This window comes from Apostichopus japonicus, chromosome 9 (genome assembly GCF_037975245.1).
Source record: "Apostichopus japonicus isolate 1M-3 chromosome 9, ASM3797524v1, whole genome shotgun sequence".
Lineage (NCBI taxonomy): Eukaryota > Metazoa > Echinodermata > Holothuroidea > Aspidochirotida > Stichopodidae > Apostichopus > Apostichopus japonicus.
The window spans coordinates 8702454-8720616 of NC_092569.1; the positions used below are offsets into that span (position 1 = coordinate 8702454).

Genomic DNA, 18163 nt, shown 5'->3' on the forward strand with positions numbered 1-18163 from the left:
TATGCGGACGTGTCATGTAACTATGCAGACGTGTCATGTAACAATACAGACGTGTCATGTAACTATGCGGACGTGTCATGTAACTATGCAGACGTGTCATGTAACTATACAGACGTGTCATGTAACTATGCAGACGTGTCATGTAACTATACAGACGTGTCATGTAACTATGCAGACGTGTCATGTAACTATACAGACGTGTCATGTAACTATACAGACGTGTCATGTAACTATACAGACGTGTCATGTAACTATACAGACGTGTCATGTAACTATACAGACGTGTCATGTAACTATATAGACGTGTAATGTAACTCTACAGACGTGTAATGTAACTATACAGACGTGTCATGTAACTATACAGACGTGTAATGTAACTCTACAGACGTGTAATGTAACTATGCAGACGTGTAATGTAACTATGCAGACGTGTCATGTAACTATATAGACGTGTAATGTAACTATACAGACGTGTAATGTAACTATACAGACGTGTAATGTAACTCTACAGACGTGTAATGTAACTATACAGACGTGTCATGTAACTATACAGACGTGTCATGTAACTATACGGACGTGTAATGTAACTATACAGACGTGTAATGTAACTCTACAGACGTGTAATGTAATTATACAGACGTGTAATGTAACTATACAGACGTGTCATGTAACTATACAGACGTGTAATGTAACTGTACAGACGTGTAATGTAACTATATATACGTGTAACGGAACTAGAGAGACGTGTTACGAGGATGAGTGAATTTATTTGATACAATAACTAGTCGTTTTAGTAGATCAAGGAATATAACGCAAGCCTTGTTAGATATTTTTTAATAAAATGCACAAAAAAAAAAAAAACAGTAATTACAACGTTGCCTATTTAAGATTTGACTAACTTATGTTAGGTCTATGCACAATGCTTAACACACAACACAGTGGCCACGTACAATTAGACCAGAATCTGTAACAGCGGTACTGACTAAAATATGAAACCACATATTTGTTATATAAAATAAGAATCGTAAAGTTTGATGGGGGTCTAAGAGGTACAAAATATATGGTCATAAAAGAACCGATTTGCATACAAGGTTAGCGCATATTCAGTACAACGTGTTTGTATAATGTTAAATGCGCTTTTTTTCCTGTAACGATACACCAGGTTGCCATATGCACTTACCAAAGCAACTCATGAAAGTGCATAACCTTATTTGCTTGTCGACAAAGCCTTACGAATATTTTAGGAAGGGCATGAGCAGTTGGTTAATAAGGTTAGAAATATGAAACGAATATTACATGATCGGTATTTGTTATGTAACCACAAAACGAGTGGGGGGGGGGTGGGGGGGGGGGGGTTGAGCATGCATGGCGGCGATTACAGGTCATTTTAATGAGAAACAACAATGCTGGTTTCTCAACTAGATATTACGGTACAGCTACTTCTGCTAGCTACTTTAATACTTATACTGGATATAATTTAATCTTAGGATGGGGAGGGCATGGTCCTTTTGTCTAGTAAAATATGTTGTATCCGTGTTTTCTATTTTCTAAAAATATACTGACACAGGTTAAATGTCCAGAACTCCTCCATATCAACTTTTAATTCAATTCAGTTTTTATTTTCATATGTTTCTTGCCAATCGACAGTCATGCGTATAGGAACTAAGAGGGATTGGGTGCTCGAATTGAGGTACAAGGGCGACACAAGTTCGATTTTCATGTGCACTGAACTTAAAATTAATTGTCATAGAAATCCACTTGCATCAATCTCCACAATATTGCACTACAATAGCGATTTAATATTCAATACATCTCAGTATAGATCAAAATTTATTATTTGGCAACTTATCGTTTGATCTTATGAGAGCTTTCAGTTCCCCATGGGTGAATTTAAAATGCAAGCCATTTAAGTATAATAAAGGCTACTTCATAAATATTCGAACAACCTTAAATTCTTCTGAATTCATTAATGTCATATAAAAACCGTATTGCCTAAGGCTGGAATTAGTCATGTCTGAATATTACATAAATTCTTTCGATTAAACCCATTAAAGATTCACAGGTTTTCTCAGGATTTGCGAAACGGAGCCATAATTGTAGAAAAGTGTTACTGCTGTGAAAGGACTTGAACAAACCGAAGGCCCTATTCACAGATAGAGGCATATGGTTTGATTCGATGACAACTGTTGAAAACTGACATTTGTCAGTAATATACCAATGTTTCATAAAAACTTAGAGCTCAATTCTCCGCGTATTTTATTTACTGCGTTAAATCTTGTAGTTTGATGTAATGATTTATTGAAAGTAGAAAGTTGATGAGGTATATGAAAAGAAAGTGGAACTCACCTTTTAACATTCGTTGATACTGATTTTACAAAGTATACCCAAATGGCTTTATATATCGTCTGTCGTCAATTGTATTCTGTTGATGTATAACCATACATAAATTCTAATAGATATAATCAAATTCACCAAAGTACGCAGAAAGTGCCGATAAAAAGTCACGCTTTGTAGATTTATTTGATCTGTCAAAATCCCATCTTGAAACGATGAAGGAAGCCATCCGCATCACTTCAACAGAACTAACGCCTCTCGTCTGCCTCTTATTACAACTATGAACAGACGATAAACTAGCAAAGCTTTATCAAGGGCTGAAAGTAATATAGCGCTGATTCTTGTTGCAATCACAGACGCACTGACCAAAAGATTAGTTATCTGAAAGGCTATAGGAACATTGTACCAATAAGCTAGACTTCCCTGCTTATGTATTCTTTCCAGATACAATATATGTTCACATATGTACGGTTACTATACGCATTCAACTGAAAAGTAACATTCTAAACTGCTCGTGTGCATAGTTTGTAGTATATTAGTAAGGGAAGTAACAATTTTCAATACTTTAAGCTGGTATTGTAAAATACACGATATATAGATATATACTGTAGAACTGCGGGTTTAGTATAAGTTAGTGTTGTTCCGTGTAATACTACAGGGATATTAAACATCGTATGAGTTTAATTAGACCAATCAGAATCTCGGAATACTTGTATGACTTTAAAATAGACAGTAATATGAAGACAGGAGTTCTTTTTGTCTGTGGCTAACTTGGATTGATTTAAGTGATTCCTCGGAGTCACCGTCACATGCAGACGATTTGTTGGGGAGTAGTGAGATTAAGTTCAATTTACTGTATTTTTCACTAGTTTCAAAGCATACTATATTTTCCCATGGCCCGTCGGGGGAACGGGAGTAGGAGGGGCTGAGAGATTTCTTTCCGGACCCCTAATCTTTCTGAAACGAAACATAAAGATTAATAATATAAAAATTTTCCATGCAGGGTATCAAAGTTTCTTACATGAGGATTCACGTACCCCCAAATTGTGATTTTCGTCGACCTTTCAGAAAAGGAACGATTTAAGTAGAGATGTGAAATATCAAATGGATTCCTAGTTTCAACAGGCAGCTGTAATGTGCATCAATATCTTGCACAGGTTGCTATACGTCACAGTACACAGAATAACACTTTTTGCAAACTTTAAGAATGTCGTCAAACGTTGTGGAATGTACAGGCAAGTAAGTTAACTCGATCGTGTTGAAATCAAGAAACTAATTTATGCATCGATAAAGTCGACTAAAATTGGGGATACCATGAGTAACGTTTATTGTTATTGTTACTCGGTTATCGATGGGCGTGGCCGGAAGCGTTTCATCAAGTTACTACCGCTTTGACTTCCTTAACGAAGTTGGCTGAGAGTAAATACTCTTCATATTCAGTCAAAGTGACTGTTCGTGTTATATGGCAGACGAGTGTTGTTTAATTGCCTTGGTAATTTCAAGTTGAATTTCAAAAGTGCAAATCTACTTGAAAACAATTTTGTATATTTAATTGCTTCCAATAATAAAGCAAAATGCAATAAATGTGTGTAATATGAATCTTCCTCATCTTGACTTTGTAATATTCGAATGTGAAGAAAAAAAAAGAACATTTGTAAAAGTAATAATCTACGACCTCCACGTCTCCTTCACTCAATCACATCATGTAGACCTACAGACTATATATTTAATAAAGAGGAGAAGGAGAGCTAGAAAAAGCAAACACTGTAAATATAAGTATCAATCGAAAAAAGGATGCTTGTGCCAGAAACAAACTTCTCGTGTTTTCATATGGTTGCTACTTGGGTGGGGAGGGGAGGGGGGGCACCCCAGTAATCAATGCCAGATAGAAACTATATTATCACCACGGTTACGATTGCACATGTTTGCCAATCATTATTTAATTCCCCAAATATTGCAACTGATTGATTCAAGTGTTTTCACCATTTAAGATCCTTGCAGTACGGTCTCCGCATGTAATGATTGCTGTGCTGCAGGATTCACACTATACATGTAAGATCCGTAACCGTAACCGTTAAGTATATCCGTTTTATCGATCATTGAGGATTTTGACAGCATACAGTCTAGTCTAACAGGAATCTGAGATGATTTAGTTAATTTAATGCTTGTAAATAAAATGATTTACAGCCACTCCTTGCTTTGGAAAATATATCATTTAACTCTCATTTAAACTGTTCTGCCAATATGTAAACGTAATCCGATATATGGTAATTATACATAATTACTATGAAGCCTTACATGTCACATGTAGAGATAAAACAGCTGTATATTATCACTTGTAGAAATATTATACTGTTGTAGAGAAAAGAAAAGAATTGAGAAAACCTCTCCACATGCATGCGCAGACAAAAATAGAAATTCACGGTAGCATACTTGCAGCATCTCTCTGATTGTCACAAGCCGTGTACCTCTGAGAGAGGTTCCTGTTAGGATCAAAACGCGGGGCCTCCATGTTATTCAACATCATTAGCAAATTAGCAGAAAGATAACGTTCACTGAATTAAGTTACATTGAAGCGATAGTTAAGGTCTTAGAACCGTGAGGTATATCGTGAATATTTTATGCGCTATGCACCTATATCCTACCGCATGTAGGCTACTTGATGTAGCCGTGCCTTTACACTGTATGTAAGAATATTGAAAGTGAATGCTAAATATAAGCGAAGTAATGACGCTTCGTGTCTTTTGATGGGAAAAATAAAAATTTTAATCGAATATTGATTTAATGTTGTATAGAGTAACTTGTGACTTCAATGAATGGAAATGACCTTATTTGCTTTAAGATAGATGTTGCTTTAACTGAATAATAAATGCCATTCATGCATTAATATAGATCAGTTTGGCGAAGAACACAACCATCTGAATTGAATTAAATTGTATCCTCTTAAGTCTGATATGGAATTTAAGCCGGTAAACATATTATGGAATATCGAGTTATTACTCACACGCACACAAAAACCAATCTCATTTTATGGTACGAATTGATGAAAATATTATTGGTAGCACATGCAGGTAATCGGAAACAAGCAATGCGTCAAAACTTTCTAGCTCATTTTGTTTTGTGTGAAAAAAAAAGGACGATGTTATATTTCATATATATGAATCACATAATAGCAGAGTTGGGAATATGTAACATTTATTGAACTAACATGGCAACCGATTGTTTACTTGTCATCGATGTTTTGATATCGTTGGGATGCTCCTTAAGGACGTTTGATTATTGGAGGAAATGAAAACAAAAAAGATAATTCTTCTGTATTAAGAGAAACCACTTTTTCATTCCGTCAGAGCGGTGAATTTATTTTTTAGTGTACGGTAATATTCTATGCTAATTCACTTGGTTTACTGTTGACTTATTTTTCTGTTGTTCCTCAAGGGAAATATAACTATATTTATGGCCATTCTCTTTTGGCGACAAAATCCACACTTGGCTGCCTTAAACATACTTCATCGGATTCCCATCGGTCAACTAAATACTGCGTCCAATTCGACCGATTGATGAAAACTAGGATTCCGTCAAACTAGTTATTACTGTGCGTCTATACCAAAAAGGAGTAATAAATAAATATAAACACTGAATAAATGAACGAACTAACAAGCGAACAAACGAACGAACAAACGAACGATAAACGAACGAACGACCGAACGAACGAACGTACGAACGAACTAACAAGCGAACAAACGAACGAACGAACGAACTAACTAACGAACGAACGAACAAACGAACGACCGAACGAAAGTACGAACGAACGAACGATTTAACGAACGAAAAGAACGAACGAACGAACTAACTAACGAACGAACGAACGAACGAACGAACGAACGAACGAACGAACGAACGAACTAACAAGCGAACAAACGAACGAACGAACGAACTAACTAACGAACGAACGAACAAACGAACGACCGAACGAAAGTACGAACGAACGAACGATTTAACGAACGAAAAGAACGAACGAACGAACTAACGAACGAACGAACGAACGAACGAACGAACGAACGAACGAACGAACGAACGAACGAACTAACAAGCGAACAAACGAACGAACGAACGACCGAACGAAAAGAACGAACGAACGAACGAACGAACGAACGAACGAACGAACGAACGAACGAACGAACGAACGAACGAACGAACGAACGAACGAACGAACGAACGAACGAACGAACGAACGAACGAACGAACGAACGAACGAACGAACGAACGAACGAACGAACGAACGAACGAACGAACGAACGAACGAACGAACGAACGAACGAACGAACGAACGAACGAACGAACGAACGAACGAACGAACGAACGAACGAACGAACGAACGAACGAACGAACGAACGAACGAACGAACGAACGAACGAACGAACGAACGAACGAACGAACGAACGAACGAACGAACGAACGAACGAACGAACGAACGAACGAACGAACGAACGAACGAACGAACGAACGAACGAACGAACGAACGAACGAACGAACGAACGAACGAACGAACGAACGAACGAACGAACGAACGAACGAACGAACGAACGAACGAACGAACGAACGAACGAACGAACGAACGAACGAACGAACGAACGAACGAACGAACGAAAAAGTAAATGGATGAATGAATGATTAAATGAAGAAATGAATACCAGATAAGTAAATAAAGTAAATAGACAATGGGGGTCATTAGTTTGAACGTAAGACACACACCTGCGTGAGTGTGTATGTGACGCGAGCTTGCAACTCAAACAGTGCATGATGATGGAACTTGATGTTTGTTATGTGGATTAGTCTAAGGAAGTATATGTGGTCTACTGAAAATAGTGGAGATCAAATATCATTTGAGGCCAATAGAGGTCAAAGTCTGAAAACGTTGTAAACACGATAACTTAAGAATTACAACCTCAGCTTCATTTGTGGGACGCAGATAAAAACAAGTTAAATCTTAAATTGAAACTTGGGTTAGGTTCACATACTTGAGATGTTGATCAATCTTAGCGAATACAATTACTCATAGTGAATTGCTCAATACTTAGTAAAAAAACACAAAAAACAAACCAATCATACCAAATCAACAAAGGTTTATTGAAACATACAGAGTATAATATAGAACTGTTGGGGAAGTAAAAAAAAAAAGTCCTACATATCGTTTCGAATTGAAAACATATATGCTGCTTCATCTGATCATATTCAATTTAAGCAAACTGAAAGTATTGTTCTTTGTTATTTGAAATGAATCTTGACTAGTCTGCATTGTCATATTGGAAAATGTACGCATTCTATGCTTTGTTAACTGCTCAGTTGTGTGATAGTTATGCGTTGGTACTATTTTAACAAATTTAAATAATTTTAAGATTTTCTTTTTAATCAAGCCATGAAATTAATCGTATACTAGTTGAAGTTGCCTTACTGAGTATTGTTTTATTCTTTCCTAGAAGGCAGTTTCATTACCCATTTCTCTCCCACCTATAGTTCAAGTTAGTTGCACCCATTAAAAGGTGATTTACACTCACCCCAAGAGATCACAATTAAAGTAAGTAGACATAAACCTTTATCCATATTAGAATGGATGTCCTAAACTGTATTCCTATCAAATTTAGTCTTATTTAATTACGATTTTAATTTGTCCATATGATTACATGATAAGTAATCCACTTGTGTCTATAGCTACTTATTTAGAGCTAATTTGTAACCTTAACATGCTTCATAATCCACCTATTGACGGCTAATTTTATATTATTTTTCAGGTGAGGGTGGGGGGGGGGGGGCATGACAGTCGGCTTTAACGAACACATGACAGAACCCCTCCTTTATAAAATTCTTAACTTACCTCTCGCCCTTCAGTAAAGGTTCAGCGACCTATGTAACTCAGACGGTGGAGGTTTTTGATTTGGCCCTCCACTGTTTTGAAATCCTGCAGGCACGCCGCTGACAATATCTGCAACATGATGCGTGAAGCGAGTTAATTAATTCAGTATATTTATTACCTTACTATAAATACATTATATCGAAGGGTCTGTATTTCTATCGCAGACTTCTGTGGTATATACAACAGCTAATGTATATATGCTTTATGTATATGTATTTATACTGCACAAATCTATTTTGATTGCAAATAATGTATATGTACTTTAGATATGATATGAATACCGGCACTGTTGTTTATATTTGTACAGAACAAGTGTACAATTGGTGCATTATAGAGAGGTATCTTATAAGTATTACATTGTCATGTGCATCGACAGACATGCATAGGCGTACGGGACCATTTCAGTTTAGGGGGGCAGAACTTTTTGTGCCCGAAAGTTCCCGTGACACTATCTAAGCGGAGCGCCACCATCGGTTGGCGCGTAGCGTACAAATTTTTTTTTGGCAAACAATGCCTCTCAGATTGCTGGAAACGGCACTTCTAAAGCCTTGCAAGTTGCATCTAAACATTCTTTATTTTATAATCTCACGTTTTAGAAATTTACACTTCCCCAAAAATTTGGTAAATTAGAAGAAGAAAAAATGGTAACATCACTTTGAAGGGGAAAAATGGGACAGTATATTTTTTAAGCTCCTATATTTAGTTACCTTATTTATTATTTTAACACAGTACTCAGCTAACTCCAGAAAAACATACATTGTTCAACGACACGTAGGCGGGATAATGTCGCTGTGCCGGGTGAGACTGCAATTTGTCTCACAAAACAGTATAAAATGTAACAAGAATATGATAAACCTGTGATACTAGGCTTGTAGGCACCCCCCCAACCCCACCATCCATGAAAAAGAAAATGTTTCTTATATACACTCATGTTGGGGGTGTCCAGGTCAAGGCGGCGGAAGCACTTTAATCTGGGGGGCACCGACTTCAAAGGGCACTTTGTAGAAATTCGATTGGACTGAAGCAGCCTTACATTTAGTACCCTTTATAACTCTTATTGTATTATCTTATTTGCGTATACACATCACTCCATCAACGCCCCCCCCCCCCAAAGGAAAATATGCCTATACTAGCACTGCAATATCCAATGCGCAAATTGGGAAACAAGGAACAAGTTTTCTTTTGAGACAAAATGAGGTGAAATCATGCTAGTTGCCAATGTAGGAATCTTCCGAATTAAAGTTTTTTTCTTGTTAATATCTTAACAAATTTTTTCCATTCAAAATAGCTTTGAGTTTGACCCACAGAAATTCATTAAAAGTCACGGGCTTAGCCAGGATTTGCAAAGTTGTATGTACGACTATCTGAGCGGAGCGCCACCATCGGTTGGCGCGGAGCGTACTAGAAAATTTTTGGTTTTTACAAACCCCTCAGATGGCCGGAAACGGCCCTTCCCGAGTATTCATTCTGGTTCCCTGGCCTCTTGCTAACTTGAGGCACCTCAATTTTTATGTAGAAAAAAGGCAGATTTTTAACCTGAGGAAAAGTGGGGGGGGGGGCACGTCCCCCCTGTTCCCCCCCGGTTCCGCCGCCGTTGGTCCAGGTATACAATTGACTAGTTAGAAAAAAAATTGATCGTGCAAAAAGGGTGGTAGCCCAGATGAACTGCGCTTACGATGGTGTTACACGGAAATATTCGGGCAGCATGATGCTAAATAAAGAAAATCATGGAATTGTCGGGCAAAAATTTGAAAAAAAAATTCGGGCAAGCTTCTGCATATTTATATATATATATATATATTTCCAGAGGACAAGAAATTCGGGCAAAAGTCCTGAAAAATTCGGGCAGCCTAAGAGGAGAAAAAAAAAATATATATATATATATTTTCTCCTCTTAGGCTGCCCGAATTTTTCAGGACTTTTGCCCGAATTTCTTGTCCTCTGGAAATTTGGGGGGGGGGCAGTCTGCCCCCCTGCCCCCCGCCTCGTACGCCTATACAGACATGATAACTTCATTCCTCGAATAAGTACCAGCATCTTAACCATTCGTTGTTGCTTTTATAAGGGGTATTCCATTTGCAATATACTCGAATATTTCGAATGACTTGAAGTTGCCCCTTTTTAGATACAGATATTACGTACCTTATTTTATACGGTAGGTTTCACTATGAACTGCTTGTGTCATTATGTATAGTTAGTTGTAACTTTAATAAATGGGACTGATTAGGACGTTTTGCGGAGAGGGGCCGGGGGAGGGGGGAACCTTACAGAGAGATCTGTAAATACACCTTATAAACGTTCACAATAATAAGTATATCCAAATTGTGTTACTGAAATTTGATGGTTTAATTGTATTAAATGTCAGATATAATGCCTAAATTAGATGATCTTGCGGCATCAATGATACCCTTGACTATAATATTACTGTATAATTTTGTTCGGAATCTTATGCTTTAGAGGTTTTTAGTTCCCCCATAGGCTACATATGCCCCAACTCTCTCCCCACACCGTTTCTAGGAATGCCACCTTACCATCGATCGGATATAGTTAATGGCTCCATATATACCAAGTGTTGTCGGGGAAGGGGGGGGGGGTGGTGGAGGTGTGTGCGGGAGTTGAACAGCTGGTGTCGCCTTGTGGATTACACGAAAGTTTTGTTCTATACCGAGGAGAAACACATTTTCTAATCATGTTGCCATATTTCTGTGTCAGAGTACGTAGTACTGACGAGGCATATGTTAATGATTTTGCCCCAATGTTTATAGCTGTAGTGTGCGGTATGATTTTCATACACATCTACGTATTACACTAATTCAAATCATATATTTACACTTGTCTGGCTCGACTTTTCATTGTTCATTTTGTAGTCATAACTCATTAATAATACACAAAGCGACGAAGATATGTACTGCAAAAGGTTCTAGTCTTGTTGACTTGTTGTAAGAGTACATTGTATGCATTCATTATGACTTTACAGTAATTGGTTTAGGTACGGTTCATTTACCTTATAACCATAGTTTCAACTGTAGTATGTATTTAATTTTAATCGTATGTTGAATGAGTCATAGTCTTAACGAATTTCGTCTAGTAATATACATAATAAATCATAGCTGCTGTTTCCTACCAGTGCTTCATACGTTTTCATTAAAACATAAAATATTGATATCATTATTAGATTAATATCATATATATACTTAATTAAAGGCGAATTCGTTAGAGAAGTTAGAGGAACCAAACGAAATGGGAATATTTTTCTCAAGTGTAATCCTCTTACATTACCTCGTGAGATTATAAAAATACACCTTTAATTAGCTTTATTTATTGTTAATCCTTAAAGGATGAGTGTGAACATGCACAACATATCGAGATATGATCGTAGAAAACAACTGTTATGAGAAGCAATGGATAAAGATCAACTCAATTTATTTTGGATAATTCCAATTTTGCAATGTATCCAAATTTGTTGGAGAAATAATATTGGATGCCACCCATATTTCTTAAGACGTAATAAAAGGGAAAAAAAGACACATTTTGTGGTTGATTTATAGGAATTGATAAAACGCATGGATGAATATTAACCTGGATTGATTGAAGAACTGATGCAGTCGTCATCAGGATAGCGGTTAAAGCAGCCTTCAATAGTCACTTAAAATATTTAAATGAGAATATTATGAAAACAGACTTTCAAGGTGTCTTGTTTGTCTTAGTATACATGATATGAAAACACCACAATTTTTTCTGTTAGGAAATTCAGTTAGAATATAGCTGAATTACTACGTACAAGATTACTGTATGTTTCATAGGAACTTCGGTTAGAAATGCTGCATTGCTACGTACAAGATAAATGTACGTATTATAGGAACTTCAGTTAGAATAGCTGCACTGCTAGGTACAAGATAACTGCACGTTTTAATTTAATATTTCAATATTTCAATAAGAATATTATGAAACAGACTTTGAAGGTGTCTTGTGTTAGTATATATGATATAGGTAAAAAACTAACTGTACGTCTTATTGGTCTATATATTAACGTGGATGACTGAATACAGTGTGCGGATGTTCTCGTCTGTACTGAGACTTTTGTGTAATATTTCAAATCAAACGCTGATTAAAATAGATGTAAAAGTAAAGTTTCCAGCTAGTTCTTATTATTTTCTCACTTTGCATCGAAATTAGATCGTTCAAGGTTCTCTTTTTGCCGGAAGGTTATTGTAATAACGGCGCTAAACGTTGTCAAGTAAGCTAGAACTGTTACTTACACAAATATCTACTTTTGCCAAGAAAATATCAAACAATAAACACTTTAAGGGAATGAGCAATTGCGTTAAGCCTTGAGTACTACAAGGACGCACCAATGTATTGAGATCACTATGACGTAGAGCGGCACATTACTAGGAGCAAGCATCGGGGGCTTCTGTACAGCCAATGTTTAAAATCAATATTCATAGCAATCAGAAGCTTAACACGACTGTTTAATTATAAGCCAGCAGAAACAATCTTCCATATAGTGGGTTTGTCCTATACTTGGCCATCTTACATATTACGAGCATTGGAGATTGAGTTTAACAGAGGTAGAGTGAGATGTACTGAATGAATAAATAAATGAATGAATGTGTGCATGAGATTACATAGAGAAGCTACAATATAAAAGATGTTCCTTATATTCTTAGTTTTCATATTTAAATCAAGGATAACATGATAAGACTATAAAACATATACGTTGTGATGCAGTAGTTGTAAACGGCGATTAAGGCTTGCCACGATGTTACCAGCTGTCATTATCTTTATATGTGATGATTCTACTAACCACCAACACCCATATTACCATATTGTATTATATATGTGATGATTCTACTAACCACCAACACCATATTACCATATTGTATTCTATATGTGATGATTCTATTAACCACTAACACCATATTACCATATTGTATTATATATGTGATGATTCTACTAACCACCAACACCATATTACCATATTGTATTCTATATGTGATGATTCTATTAACCACTAACACCATATTACCATATTGTATTATATATGTGATGATTCTACTAACCACCAACACCCATATTACCATATTGTATTCTATATGTGATGATTCTATTAACCACCAACACCCATATTACCATATTGTATTCTATATGTGATGATTCTATTAACCACCAACACCCATATTACCATATTGTATTCTATATGTGATGATTCTACTAACCACCAACACCCATATTACCATATTGTATTCTATATGTGATGATTCTACTAACCACCAACACCCATATTACCATATTGTATTCTATATGTGATGATTCTATTAACCACCAACACCCATATTACCATATTGTATTCTATATGTGATGATTCTATTAACCACCAACACCCATATTACCATATTGTATTCTATATGTGATGATTCTACTAACCACCAACACCCATATTACCATATTGTATTCTATATGTGATGATTCTATTAACCACCAACACCCATATTACCATATTGTATTTTGACGAGTAAATGATTGTGTTTAACTTGAACTAACATCATCAGCATCCTCCTATACAGGGTAACACAATTACCAATATTTGCAGAATAATTAGCGGTTATCAATGACATAGCTCTTGTTAACAAGTTACTCACTGGTAAAGTAGCTGTCATGCTCTCAGAGACAAGCAGTGTTTGATTTTCCATCAAAGAAGCAATTTTAAGATTTTAGCGTCAGTTTGAACAGCGACTTTCAAGTTGTGTTTTCTCAGGTGATATGTTGGAATGGTATTTCTGCGAAGTGTTAGCATTACAGTATTCATGGGTCACGAGCTTTCTAATTAGAAAATGTTTGCACAATATGTTGTTGTCTGGGAGAGGATTTTACAATTGCTAACGTTACAGCTAGTAAGAAAAAACTCGTGGAGTCGAAAGGATCATTAGCATTCCATATCGTAGGTTTGACACAGTTAAATATTTGATCAAGTCCTTAGCATTAATAGGAGTTGTGTGAATTAATGTATTCTTGATTAGTGGAAATTGAATAGAATTCTTGATGATATTAAATCACAGAAATACACAACAAAGTTGTTTATAAGAATGTTGGTAGATATAGTTAAACTATAGGAAATCCAACAGCTAGAGCTATACGACACGTAGGGTTTGAAAACTGAAAGATATCAGTTTCATATCATCAATAAAAACACTTAATATGCTAGTATAGGCTATATGTATACTGGAACAAATTTGCGGAGGGTTAAATGGATGGGAAGGGGGGGGTGGCGAGAAAGAAGGGGCTTCAATGCTGATATGGTGGAGCTAATCATACTGGTAAGTATTCCAATACGTGTATATGAAGATACGTACCTCCTGATTTATAAAAATAGTCATGAAAATAGTCTATCGTTCGGAATTTCCCGAGTTAAAAACACCCATGGACATTCCTTAAGGTTGCAGTCCATTGAATGACATCGTAAAGCTAAACTATGAACGGAGAATGAAATTGAGAGAGAGATGTTGCCATGTGTCGAATTGCAGCGCCAGTCTAACAATGAGCAGGGGTCTTTGGCCTACGGTAATCTTACAGCTGTAAAAACAGTATTACATTTAATTGAGAAGGATCGATATAATGAGCGGGAACAAGAAATAAGATATGACATTAAAGAAACTTCATCTACAGTGGCATGTCTGTTAACTCAGCAAGTAGTTTAACCAACCGAGTAGGAATTTCTGTCAATGGAAATAGGCCTACTTTAAGACGCGTATTCAGACTTCGTAGTGTGGAGCCGGGGGGGGGGGGGGTCGACGTTTTTTCCCCATTTTAAGAGTAAGAGAATTTCAGTTTAATTTAACGCTTGTATTGATGTGACTTTTCATGACAACATCTTTCTGATAGAACACCAAGCCTGTTGGCATACCTCATACATTATATATCCTGTTGGCATTCCACATACATTACATATCCTGTTGGTATACCATATACATTATATATCCTGTTGGTATACCACATACATTATATATCCTGTTGGTACACCACATACATTGTATATCCTGTTGGTATACGACATAAATTATATATCCTGTTGGTATACCTCATACATTATATATCCTGTTGGCATTCCACATATATGATATATCCTGTTGGTATACTACATACATTATATATCCTGATGGTATACCACATACATTATATATCCTGTTGGTACACCACATACATTATATATGTTGTTGGTATACCGCATACATTATATATCCTGTTGGCATTCCACATACATTATATATCATGTTGCCATACCTCATACATTATATATCCTGTTGGCATTCCACATACATTATATATCCTGTTGGTACACCAAATACATTATATATCCTGTTGGTATACCGCATACATTATATATCCTGTTGGCATTCCACATACATTATATATCCTGTTGCCATACCTCATACATTATATATCCTGTTGGCATTCCACATATATGATATATCCTGTTGGTATACTACATACATTATATATCCTGATGGTATACCACATACATTATATATCCTGTTGGTACACCACATACATTATATATGTTGTTGGTATACCGCATACATTATATATCCTGTTGGCATTCCACATACATTATATATCCTGTTGGCATTCCACATACATTATATATCTGTTGGTACACCACATACATTATATATCCTGTTGGCATTCCACATACATTATATATCCTGTTGGCATTCCACATACATTATATATCCTGATGGTATACCACATACATTATATATCCTGTTGGTACACCACATACATTATATATGTTGTTGGTATACCGCATACATTATATATCCTGTTGGCATTCCACATACATTATATATCCTGTTGGTACACCACATACATTATATATGTTGTTGGTATACCGCATACATTATATATCCTGTTGGCATTCCACATACATTATATATCCTGTTGGCATTCCACATACATTATATATCCTGTTGGCATTCCACATACATTATATATCCTGTTGGCATTCCACATACATTATATATCCTGTTGGTACACCACATACACTAGGATCACTCGTTGTGGTTGTATTAAAAGTATTATAGTACGGTACCTATTCAAGCCCCTAGCAAGATTTCGATTTCTGGGTTGGGGGGGGGGGGGTAGCTGAAGTTTGGCTAATAGGGGAGGTATTCATGTGTCGGTAAGGATCGAGGCTTAGGTTCATAATGGCACCGTCCTCATTATCGTTATCATCCATGTTTGTGTAGTTAAATGTTGCCAGCGCAAACCACTTTGCATGCGTGTGTTATAGTCTGAATTACTGTTTGGTGGGTGGGGGTGGGGGCGGGGCAAGACGAGGTACGTTCCCCAAACCCCCATCGGCTGTGGCTCTGTACGGTATGTATTAACGTTATCAATCATTTAAAAATACATAATATTACGTATGGGCAGATACACGTTTCCAATATCTCTATATTAATTGACCTTAACGGAGATGTGTTTTAAATAATATAATAAACAGCAGTTATTTTTACGACTCTTAAGCGACCACAAATGGGAAAAAAACCGCAAGGGCTTATAGCTTACAACTTTCACGTCATGTGGCTTTCAATTCAACATTTTAACTCCAATTTGGAATCTTTTCAATTTTAGAAAGTCATTTCAGATGGGAAAACCGTAGATTGCTCTTGGATGTAAAACCCACCTTACTATAAGTTTTCTGCTGTCATCGTTTCGTTCCTCGAATTAAGGTTGAAATTTAAAAAAAAGTATTGTGCTCCATCCATCGTTTATTTTGTACTTGACTTGACTTTTATCCTAACTGTTAATATTTCATTGTTTGCATCATCTACGGAACCTAACTGTTATTTCATTCTTTGAATAATCTACGGATCCTATCAAATACACTTTACTTTACATACCATATATATATATATATATATATATATATATATATATATATATATATATATATATATATATATATATATATATATATATATATATATATATATGTGTGTATATATATATATATATATATACACATACATACAAATACATATATATGGTTCTGCAGAGAATTTTGAACAAATTTACCAAACCGAGGAAATGAGGCGAAACTTACCGTGAATTTCACTTTATACAGGGGCGTATCCAGGATTTTCTAACCCGGGGGGCGCGAATTACTATCTAAGCGGAGCGCCACCATCGGTTGGCGCGCAGCGTACAAGAAAATTTCTGGTTTTGATACCCCCCCCCCCCCCAGATCACCGGAAATGACACTTCTCGTGCTTGAAAATGACCAACCAGATGTACACTTTTGCCTGAGAACCAAGTATTTCCCAATAGTTTTTTTCCCCATCCATAACCTTTTTGAAGATTGTCACCAGTCACACATCATGTTCGACCTCATCGCATCTCCTGTGGATCATTGCTTTTTGTAGGTGATTCTACGTCGCGGCCCACAATACCCGACAGCCCCACTTTTGAAGGTTTTAAGCCCATTTTTTGTTCAGAATTTCAAAATTCACATTTCTCACTTCAAAACATACCCATAATGTTGCAAAAAATTTCATGTATGGACAACCAATATAGAAAAACCTCCTTGAACCCCTAACAGACTGGTCAAAATTGCACAAGTAGAGGGAGGTATGATGAAGAAAGTTGGTCAGGAAATTTTCGAAAATTCAGACACAGTTAATTTATTGGAGTACAAATATTGAAACCTCCTAAAACGGCTATTATAAAACTTCATTGAAGGAAATGAAAAAAATAGCAGATATTTCCGAAACCGAACACTACACACATAGGTCAAGGAGGCGGGGGGGGGGGGGGCTAACGAAATATTCCTTTCTGAAAATTCGGGCAATATATACTGAAAGAAAAATACATTGCAATGATGTAGCTAAAGGAAATGAATAGTTGAAAAATTATCTCATT

General features: G+C 36.3%; 1 protein-coding gene across 4 annotated transcripts in view; it reads right to left on the bottom strand.

Moving 5' to 3' along the window:
• The window catches only part of LOC139973982 (orexin/Hypocretin receptor type 1-like), a 56536-nt gene extending 48171 nt beyond the window's left edge, over window positions 1-8365 (bottom strand). Inside the window, exons 1-2 of one of the 4 annotated variants that reach the window (XM_071980889.1) lie at window positions 8207-8365; window positions 2347-2422 (exon numbers count right to left, since the gene is read on the bottom strand). In XM_071980889.1, coding sequence (XP_071836990.1) covers window positions 2347-2356 — 10 coding nt within the window. In that variant the 5' untranslated portion in view covers window positions 2357-2422; window positions 8207-8365. Of the gene's footprint in view, window positions 1-2346; window positions 2993-8206 lie in introns of those variants that run through there. The other 3 variants (XM_071980891.1, XM_071980890.1, XM_071980888.1) reach the window with 3 other exon arrangements.
• Window positions 8366-18163: the final 9798 nt, after the last annotated feature.